This window comes from Pygoscelis adeliae, unplaced genomic scaffold (assembly GCF_000699105.1).
Source record: "Pygoscelis adeliae isolate BGI_AS28 unplaced genomic scaffold, ASM69910v1 Scaffold87, whole genome shotgun sequence".
Lineage (NCBI taxonomy): Eukaryota > Metazoa > Chordata > Aves > Sphenisciformes > Spheniscidae > Pygoscelis > Pygoscelis adeliae.
This window is the reverse complement of record NW_008825098.1, coordinates 2102628-2113916: the sequence shown is the minus strand read 5'-3', so window position 1 is coordinate 2113916 and position 11289 is coordinate 2102628. Positions and strand designations below refer to the sequence as shown.

General features: G+C 39.7%; 1 protein-coding gene across 1 annotated transcript in view; it reads left to right on the top strand.

Moving 5' to 3' along the window:
* PPP3CA (protein phosphatase 3, catalytic subunit, alpha isozyme) overlaps positions 1–11289 on the top strand; it is a 130780-nt gene that overhangs the window by 62459 nt on the left and 57032 nt on the right. Inside the window, exon 3 of the mRNA XM_009327079.1 lies at positions 5079–5203. Within this exon, the coding sequence (XP_009325354.1) occupies positions 5079–5203 (125 nt within the window). The remainder of the gene's footprint in view (positions 1–5078; positions 5204–11289) is intronic.

Here is an 11289-nt window from a genome sequence, read left to right as displayed (position 1 = left end):
CACAGTGTTATTTTCTTCTTTAAAAAGTGTCTTTGTTTCATTATTGTTAATTGTCGTACACGTATGAGTTTGCAGATGTTGCTTCTGAAGCTGATGATGGAGTGTTGCATATCTGCTCCTAATCCCTGATGACGTTTGAAGATGGGAATATAATCTTGTGATACATGGAATGTAAATTCACTTGAAACATTAATGGTATTTTACTATCAGACTGTAATATTACGCCAATTAAGTATATACATGATAAATGAGAAAATAAGTGCAGCATATCCAAACTGTTGCAGATAGAAAATTTTTGAATTGACAGTGTTTAACGTACTATGAAGATAAATTTTGTTCTTAATATCTATCTGGAGTGGGAAACCACACAGAATAATCTCTGGACTGAGTTTCGATGTAGTCAAGAGCATTTAGTTATCTGAAAGAAGGTATCTGAAGAGCATTTACAGACTTTTTATTTGTGCCAATAATCATTGCAATCTAAATCACTGCTCTACCGCTTTGTCTTCTGTAAATAAGCTAGCAATACCACTGCTGAGCTTTGGGTTTCCTTCACTGCTAGTACAACTTGAACTTAATGATTCCTGTTTCAATATTGCTTACTCCTTTGACATAAATCAGAGGGAGATCCTCGCAGTGAAGCCATCAGAAACACAATTTAATTTGTATTAGGATGACAATTTCTGAAAACAAACAAACAAAAAATTCTCCCTTCTCTCCCCCATGTCCAATTTCTGTTTTTATAATAAAATGGTATTTTATAGACAGTTACATTGGGAAAGTTCTGGTGCTATAGTGTAAGATGGTGTAGTGGATCAAAGTACCCATCATAACAAGTAGGAAAAGCTGCTCAGAAACATGATTTCTCAGTAATTGCATGGCCAATCCTGTGAACTTGAATCTTTTGGAGGGATCCACGTCTGAAAACTTCCTCAACAGAGATAAATTTTGAAGGAGTCCACAAACAACCAGTGTTTCTCAAACCTTCTGGTTGCACCAATGAATTCAGTAGGGGATCAGTTTAAAGCAGCTAAAAAAAATTCTGTACATAGCGTGTTGTGCAGTTCTGGAGCTTGCTGCCCTGAGAGGTTAGGTAGGTAGACACTATTGACAGGCTCAGATAGATGAATTCACGGACGACAAGTTTGGTGCCTGAACTGATCCCTGGAAATGGTAAGTCAGTGGAAACACTGTTTTGTTGTTGCCCAGCTGGCAATTTAAGGATATAAAGAAAGTTGAAAAGCACTGGATATATTAAGCAGTCTTTTTAGGGAAAAAAATATGCTGTCGGATTACTTAGTTACCATAAATTGATGAGTGTAAAAAGGCCATGACTTGATGGCACTTTTGGGAGACCAGTGATATAGGAAAATAAGTGAATTTCTAACAGACGACATACCACCCGATAATCCTCCTTTTGATAAATGAGTTTTGCACGAACACAGCTGCTTTTAAGGTTAATCCCACAACATACAAACTGTGTTTTATGTTCCCTGTGTTCATACTTTAAATCCATAAGTACGTTGATCCTGGAGATCTTCATTAAGAATTGAATTTCCTGCTTCACTGTGCTGGGCTTTATTTTGTCGTTATTTGATGGAAAAATGTTCCTATCTCATTGAATGTGTTGTTCGATGGCAAGTACTCCAGTACCAAAAGAGGGCCTGCACAAGTTATAAAAAAGGAGATTTTTGGCAAAATTAAAAGGAGCAACAGATCCAATGGTAATGCTTGTACAAGAGTAAACATGAATATATAATAATTAGCGTGCTTTCAAAATTTTTTTCTGTAACATGAAGGGGGAAGGTAGTGAACTTAAAAAAAGAGCTTTGTAGAGGCAGCGTGGAGTGGACGTGGAACATCTCCTGTGGGCTCTTGGTGGGACAGTGCTGCAAGGCTCTTTTGTCTTGGGAAGCTGCAAGACAAAACGTGAAGGGTGTGGCAGAGTTATTGGCTGATGGATGTTTCTGCCTTGATGAATGGAAATATAATGCTGGATCTCTTCTGCCCCCACCTAATGAAAGATAAAGCATTGATCTGGCTGCCTGGGAAATCTTCCAGTTTTGAGATTCGTAAGAGTTGGAAAAGAAAGGTGGCAGAACTATAGCTTTAGAAGTGGTTGCTTTCAAACTACAAATGGAGTATAGTACTGTATACATACAAATTTCCCTTTAATTTATTTGTAAACAAGGCCATCCATCAGAATGTGGGTACACGGGCTTTACGTTGTAAGGACGTTTCAGGTCTATACACACAAACCTGGAAAGTACAAGATCCTTAAGCTATTCCAGGCAAAACACTAATTGGATTAACTGTATGTAACATCGTGGTCTTTCAGTAGGAATTCTGTGATCTGACCATACTAAATTAAATCTCAGTGTTAACTCTTAATTTTGAGTGTCTTCGCTTCCTCCTGCTGCTTTTACCTGCTGCTTTTAAGCTTCTCTTTTGGAACTACTTTAATTGCTTGGCAAGGTTGGGTCTGAGGGCTTTGTAGCTTTCCATCTTTTTTTTTTTTTTTTTCTGGATATGTTTCTGCATCTGTTGTCAAGTATAGAAAGAGTAGGCTGCTGCACACAGAGTGCCTGGAATATCCATCGAGTCTCAATTCTCAAGTCCAGTTCAGAATTTTGCAAGTCATGGGTTTGCAGGGCTCTGCACTTCTTATTTCTGTCCTCTTCACTGGTTTGCTCTCTGCTTTTCTGACTTGTGAAAAATTCATGGGCATAGAGCTACTTGGAGAAAGCTCTCTAACCTTCTTGGTTTCTCTGTAATGGCCTAAATGTATTTACCTGTTCGCACACGTCCGCGTAACAACAACAAAAAAAATCTTGTTGCTTTGTGCTTTAGTGAAAGAGCAAAAGTTAAATCCATTTTAAAATCTTTCAATCTTGTTCAACTTCAGGTTTTTGCAGTTGGAGCAAATGGGGGTGGGCGATAATTGGTAGAGCTGTACAGTTATATAACTAAAAGCTTTTCTGCTGGAAGTTAGGAGAGCAGATTGCTTGGCCATCAATATGCGACACGTGTTCTTAATCTTCCCACAGTGTCCATGCAGAGGAGTACAGTCAAGCAGTGTGTATTGGTTTGGTAGATTAATGTGTTCAAATAAGAATGCTACCAAAAAATTTCCTTTGGGGTACTTTTATTTTAGAGAAAGAGGGGTGGTATTATACCACTTGAGGATTTAAATAGTATTTATTTAGCATAATTAATGGCAGATAGTATTCTTAGATAGAAATTGTATCTGTTGATGGCTTTCAACATGAAGGTTGTAATCTAAAACTCTTGCTGGGGGGAATCAACTAGGAAAAAGAGATTATACAATGTAGCACAGTGGTGATAAGAGTACTATAGCTATTTTATGGGGAAAATACCCTGTTACTATCACAGAAGAATGCTCAGCTAGCCAGCACTCGTGAATTGTGTCACCAATTTCACATAAATACTCATGAAAGCAGTGGCTGGGACATCAGTGTTTTTTTCTTTACCCGAGGAGGGGTTGGTTGGCTGGTTTTTGTTTGGGTGGGGATTTTGTTTTTGGTTTTAGTTTTTGGATGGAATGACAATATTATATTGATCCTATTGTTAGTGTATACATTCAGAGAAAAGTGATGCAAGAAAAAATGTAATGTGATGCTGGACTGATATGAAAGACGTATGAACACTGTTTGCACTGCGAGTTTGTTGGATTTGGTGTTACAGCTGTTCTATATAGTCCTTTTGTATCTATGTGGGGATGTGACTTCAGCTTCTCCACAGCATGCGATAAATGTGAGGTTTGTTTATCTGCAATAGAACAAGACCTCTGTATCAACTTCCAGATAAAAGCTCAAATAAGAGCACTGCTTGAATACAAAAGCTTGAACCATTACATCAGAGAGAGCATCTGAAGTCTTCTGAATTTAGCGTTAACAGTAAATAAGAAGCTGTGCTGCTGTTGCAAGATAAGGTCTATCTTGGACCCTTAGTTTATTCAGTTTCTTCATAATCACCCTTCCAGTTTGCAAATCAGCTATTTTTTTTGAGCCATTGAAGGGAGAACCAGTCTAAACTGACCTCAGTAACAGTCAAGGCTGTTAACGTTTTCTTTGTGAAGGATCGTTGCCAGAAAAGGTCTGGGCTTGGCCCTAAACTGGGGGGTTCTCCCCCTCCCTTAGGTAGAGGAAACAAAGCAAGGCAAAAGGAAGCAGGTTTTGGTACAGCACTGTTAGTTAAGCTTCCATGGGCGCCTCCAAAAGCATGGCCTGCCTTCCTGCAGATGCTTAAAATCACCCACCATGGAGTTTGCATTTTCACAAGGTAGGAGAGCCAATCTCTTAACTCTGAGGCACAAAAAGGGGCATCCCTACTTAGCCCCGGCTGCACATCACTTGTGCTCTGTCTCTGCTCTGTTTATCGGGAGCTGCTCTTTCTAGAGAAACCACTTGTTAGATTGACTTCATTGCAATGAAGTGAAGCAAATCATAATTATATGAGGTTAAATAAAGTGGTAGAGGTTAAAGCATGAAAAATCAGTGTCCTCTCGTGTAAGACATGCTTTGGGAAAGCAAGCAGGCCATTTTTCTATACAGAAACCAGAAGTCAGAAATTTGTCAGTTTAACCAGTGGCATACACAGGATGGGCACACTTTGCATTTTATGGAAAGCCTGTTGGTGTTCATCTGGGTTTAAGACTAGGAGAAGTAGAGGAGCGATGTCGAAAGAAAGAGTAACCTTGCTTGAACACGTCCTCTTTTTCAGGACGATTTTTGTTTGTCTTACTACTATTACCAGTACTTTGTGCTTTGCTGGGCAGTAGGAGGAATGGACAGATACCTATGAAAATAATTATAGGTCAAATTTGCCTGATGGCTCTCCTTTAATTAGTTGGTAGCCTTTTGCACACACATATATGGATGCACATCATAGAAAAACAGCTTCTGCTGAGCAGCTGCCAGCTCTCGCTGGTTGTTTAACTAGAGGATGATGTACAAAATTGTCATAACACATTTCTTATGAGACAGTGACTTCAGAATGCCTGTGCCTAAGATGATCTTCGCATGGTGAATCTGAATATTGCTCTTTTTCTCTTCTAGTTTGTGGAGACATCCATGGTCAGTTCTTTGACTTGATGAAACTGTTTGAAGTGGGAGGTTCTCCTGCCAACACGCGGTATCTCTTCCTGGGGGACTACGTGGACAGAGGGTACTTCAGCATTGAAGTAAGTTTCTTATTTCTATTTTTGGTTGCGAAACTGCTTGCAGCCTATTGTGTATATTTAGCATCGTAATTTAACCAGTTCAGGAACACTGAAGGTCTTCACAGATACCACTTATGAGCAAAAGAAGTCCACGTTAATGTCACTGTTGGTGTTCTCATAAAGGTTGCTTGGTATCCAGCCAAATCCCACTACATTGGTGCTGGAAAGCTGATGGAGAACGGACCTTGGTGTTTAACTAGTGGCCATCCAAAAATAGCACAGAACGCAGTCTGCTCTGCAGCTTGCACGAGCTAAATAGGATGAATAGACATGAGCTATTAGAAAAGAGACATAACAGAAAAACTAAATGAACAACTCATAGTTTAGTTTGACTTTTAGGTTTATTTGATCTGAGTCTCCTGGATGCGGAATTTTATGAAAATGGAAGGACTAGATAGGGGGTAAATGGGACAAAAAGCCAGCAGATAACGTGCTGTGCTGGAGAGATTGAATGAGTTCTCTTTAGATATGGCATGCAGGAGTGCATGATCTCTGGCTTTTGATGCAGCACTTGAATCCACAGGGAAGTGATGCACACGTGCCCTGTTGAAGGTGCTGAGACCTGGTGCAGACTCCAGTATCAGGTTGTAGAATGTGGAGATCAAATGGAGATCATCTTTAGCTGGCTTGTGAAGGAAACAGTGTCCTGTCCAACCTGCCCACCTTTGACTAGAAGCGAGTCAAATACCAAGCACAAATCCTTTGTTCGGCGCTCATAAAACAAACTGGATTTTTTTCTTCTGTTCTGCGTTGCTGCTTGGTTATGCAAACTGACAGATGAGGTGCACAATTATCAAATAAAACCTAATCTGGATTTGTTCATCCAGGTCATAGTTGATCTAGTCACTGAACGGTCAATCAAAAACCCTTGCAGCAGCTTTTGAGCTACAGCTTGACTCTTTTCTCTGAAAAGTTGGGAGTTTTGAGAGTCAAGGGAGAATACCCATTATCTGTTAGAAGCAATATAGGTCCTGTGATACATGGCTGTGTGTCTGTGACTAGGTAAGACGGCAGCATGCGAGAACACATATACTGTTGTTTCACTTTACATACCACATCTTAGTACACTGTTGCCATATTGATATAAAAATATGTAATCCCAAACAGCTGAGTTATTTATAATGTGTTTATAAAATGGATCATCTTGCCGGTTTTATATTTATAGTATGAAGAGAAGTTTCTTTAAAATAAAATTCTGTAAAACTACTTTTGCTTTATTAGTTCACTTTAAAACTTAATTTAAAATGTTAACAGAATTTTTGGGAGGTGGCACATTTTCCAAATAGAAATATGCTGTTCCAAGCGCAAATGCTCTAAAACCTTAAGAATTACAAGGTTCTTTGGCCCATCTGCCAAAAATCAATATAGTTAGGATTTAGACTCATACTGAAGTCAGCACTTTGATCGTGATTTTTTTTGAGCCACGTGTGCCTGTTTCCTCCCTTCTCTGATCCACTGTGAGCGTAAACTAAATCATCACTGTGTGGATTACCATGCTGGATCGCTTGGGGCAGGTTGGGAGTTGGGGGGGTGGCTTCACAGGCTTAAATTGTTGTGCAGCTCAGTCTTGACCTACCATTTTTCAGTTGCGATAACCTAGTTCATATCTCCTGTAGACTTCAACCGAGCCAAGTTGTATCTGGAAGAGGAGAGTTTTGTCTTCATTTCTATATATGTTTTTAATATAAGAAATAGAACAAGTGGATTTGCTTCAGCTTTCAAGTGCTTGTCTGACAGTTTGCCAAAATCTACTCCAGGGCTATTACCGATTAAAGACAATAGCAAGCCATATCACACAAAGCAAAATAGCTTATGGGTGGAGAATAAGCCCCTTAAAATTAGTCATTTAGCAACATGCACATACATATTTAGCAAATTATATTCTGAATTTAGTTTTTCCATTCTGGAACACTACTTTTTCACTGGAAGCAGTACTGGCTTCTGCCAGTGCCAAGGAAATACCTGAGCTGTCGCTTATATTATTCCTTTTTGTACATAAGGTTTTCGAATTACTACTTTTTTGGTCACATAACTGATTGTCCCCACCTGTCATCTTGATTAAAGAATGGCTTTGAAAGGAAAGGCAGGTTTCTGTTTCGTAAGTGTATTTGGATGTAGAGCTATGCATTCAGGCATGAACTCAGCACAGTAAGTAGTGACAAGGAAAGGAAAATGGTGAAGAATGCAACTTGGCATGTTAGGGGGGGATGCTTTTGGCGGAGAAGCGGCCCTAAGCACATCTAGCAGGCACCGGCTCTTGCCAGTACTTTGTGCTGGAGAAGTCATGGTGGTAAACAGTCCTAGTCTGATCTCAGTGCATATTTCTACGACATCAGTCACACCGTGATCTTTATTCCATTGATCTGTTGTCTCCCCTTTCTGCTATGTAGACATGAGATTATTGCAGTTCTGGGGTCTTTCCAGAAGAATTAAGTAGCTGGTCCAAGGTACTAATCACAAGTAATATAAGCTTTTAAAACATCCCTTCGATTGCTGTGTGATATCTAGTGTAAAAGTGACACCATTGAGCCTAGACCTAGCTGAGTTCTAGTAGTGGGCGAGATAATCCTTGTCTGTGGGCTGCAAAGCATTTGGGATTCTTCTGGATGAAAAGTACTATATAATGTAAGTTATTATCATTAAGAACAGAGGAAGAAATTGCATAAGGTAGGTGGAAGGCATTTGATAATGCAGAGGGAAAAAGAGAAAAGTATTTGTATAAGGCACTCAGCAGAAATGACAGTCCTTGCCCCACAGAGCTTTTGATCTAGGGGCTCAATCCTTCATGTGTGTGCTCCGTTTTTACCAGAGTTAGCTCAACTGTTTGAAGGGAGGGTGTTTTGTGTCTCTAAAATTAGTTCTAAGCAAGGTGCCGCAGGATGAGATATTAATAAAGGAATTACAACATGTAAAACAAAAAAAGTCAAAATTGTAGATAGGATGAGATGAGGTTTCTCGGCACAGACCAAGTCTTTATCCTGTAGCTGCACTCTCTTTTCCATTTGATCTTTTGGCAGAGCCTGAGCATTTTCTCACTTAGAATAACAAATTTTTGCAAGTTGCAATATCTGATACGGCGCACTTGTTTCGTTGGTTCTGTAACTGACAACGTTTCCCTGTTGTGCTTGTGCACTGTTCAGAGTTTTGACTCCGGAGTAGAAACCCCCCAGTTCTCGCTTTCAAACAAGTTTTATGGTCATGGAGAAAAGAAACCCAAATGATCAAAACAGAGGGCTATTTTTAAATCCAAAGAATAGTTAAAGCATAAGTGGTTCTGCAGGAATGGGCTGTAAGGAAGAATGACTAGTCTCTACCTGAGTCTGAAAACTCCCTTTTGAAAGGCAGACATAAATGCCATGCGGTGTAGAGGGGAGTATACATATAGACTGTTTTTCATCACAGTCTTGGAAAAATTACAATCAGAGTAAATACCGACTATAATGCATTAGTAATATTATGTAAATGAACTGTTAGAATTATTTTCCTGCTCAATCCCACATAAAAACATACAGGCTTAAATGTCAATTGAATATCATAAGGTACATACTGATCATTTTTGACAGAGCAGATAGTTAAGTTATGGAGAATTAAACCAACGTTCAAAATGAACAAAACCAGAGTTGTGTTTTAAGGTTCAAAACATTCGTACATCTTCATTTCCCGAACGCAAAGACTGAAATTCCCGAAGGAGAAACTGGTTTTGTGGTATTTCTAGCAAAAACGAAGTGAGGTGTTTGGAGTGAGTCTGGAATTTGACCATTGGACTTTGCATCAATTTAAAAAAGCATTTGGTGCTTGAGATGCTTCTGAACTCAGTGAACAGTTCAAAATTATTAACTGGTCTCTCCCAAGAAAAGAATTACATGTAAATGAATTTGTGTTAGTAAACTGTGGGTGAAGTGAACGCTGGTGAAGCCATGTGTTTGTCATCTCTCAAGTCTCTGTGCACTTTCTAGGACTTTATTGGAAGAATAAACACCTTTCAGTTTCCTCCATTGCTCTAGTGTGTTAATGTTTCCCAATAAACAGCTTGATTTTAAAATAGTTTTGTCTGGTCAGGAATGGTTTACCGGTGAAGTCAGTCAGTTTTTTCAATTCGCTCAGAGCAAAGAAAATCCTAATACCTTAATTATCCTAAATTTCCTTGCCCTTTTCTTCTATGTAACAGTAGCAAATATGTTTCTCTGTAGCAAGAATTTGCACCTGTAAGATCTCATTTTTGTTGGGCAGTGCTCCTCAGAGCTGGGAATATTCAGTAATTCAGCAAATTCCGATTATTTTTGTATATATTAGCTTCGCAGACTGGACCATCTGTTTGTCAGGGCCATCCTTGCAGCTTGTCTGGTCCTGTGCCCGCTCTTTCCAGAGTGAGTCCCCAACATGCCCAGAACCCCTTTTGGCTGCAGGGAGAGAACATGGGACGGTGCCCTGGAGGTCGCTTGCACCATTTCCCCCGCACTGCTTCCATCTCCCCGTGGGACCCATCTCCACAGAAAACAGCTGGGGCCAAGACATGAGGTCCAACGAGGAGAGCTAGGAGCCCAGCGCTTGGATACCTGTTTAGAAAGTACTAGGTATAAGAATTAGAGCAACATTTAAGAAAAAGAATTTTCTAGTCACTGGTTGAAAAAGAGGTCCTTCCTTTTTGCACGTTTTGAGGTCCTTCCAAGGGCTGAAATGGGAGTAATATGGTCTACAAAACAAGATCCTAAAGCAGCTTGGGAATATTCAACAGATGTTAAAAAAAAAACCAAAACAACCCAACACCCCCCCCAAAAAAACCCAGAAGTTGAATGATCGGAATGAGATTCTTGAACAACATTTTAGAAACAGCTGAGACCCTGACCACAAGGAATGGATTCACCGTTACTCCACAAGAAGTCTTACTTCCACAGCAGTAGCCTTCTTAATTTTTCAATATGCAACCTGTATGTACATGAGCGCTGGTTTTAGAAACACAAAAAACAGGTCAAGTAAGAGCACATTGGCAAAAAAAGTTGTGGCAAAGACTGTTAAGTTGTCACTGAAGATCTGGTTGATGCAAGTAGCACTACCTTGTTCTCCCTCTTCTGCAGCAGAGCCAGAAGAGAAGAGATCATCTTTTATGCCCTGAAAGTTGGGAAAAAAGAATGAAATCCTGGTTGTAGTGAAGACAATACAATTTTTTGTTTATTTTCAGTAGTGTTCAGAGTTTTCTTTCCCTGTGCTCAAGGGATGGTAGTTCAGAAATGGCAATAATTTGCATCTCTTGTGAGTATTATGGTTACAGATGCAATGTATCTTTATTTGTCTCTAAAATAAAGCCCTAGCAAATAGTCATACCAGTAGTGTGAATGCAGTTGCTTGTGTAAAAATGTACATGTCTTCCATTGGGATAGTTATTCCATTTTAGAAAGCTCTACCTGTAGTAGGTACTACGATGGTATAATTATTTCAATGCAGTTAAAGTAATGCAATTTTTATATTTAGGTAAGCTGTTAGTTACAGAATGAAGGAGCTATGCCAATATACTGTTCCACAGTTCACAGAGCATCAGTAGAGACCTTAGCAATGTGTGGCTCAAATTATCCTTTTGAGTATGAATTACCTTGCATTTATTCACACTTAATTTCATCTACTGGGGGAGTGCCCAATGCCATCAGTCATTTGGAGGGACAGTTCATCTTTTGTTACCCATACAAAGCCACACAGCTAACAGAGTGAGCTGCATCCCTTTCTCCCTGGCATGATCAGTGCAAGAGCACCCAGAAGTGAGTGCACTGTGTTGCTGTGGTTGCAATCTAGTGGCAATGGTAACGATGTTTTCAAGGTTCCTTGTTTTGAGCACGTAACTTGAGATGTGTGCAAGAGGTCTGGGGCTTTTGGTTTTCCTTTTCAGGAGGTGCTGCGGTGTCAAATTGTGCAAAGGCTCAAATTCAGCATGCGACAGTGGAGTTAAATCCCAAGTCCGTCTTGAAAATATGTGCCTTTGGCTTACACAGTGCTTAAATGCACAGACCTTTTCTTTCCTGATGCTGAGGCTGCCAGAGCCTCAGCAGGACAACAGC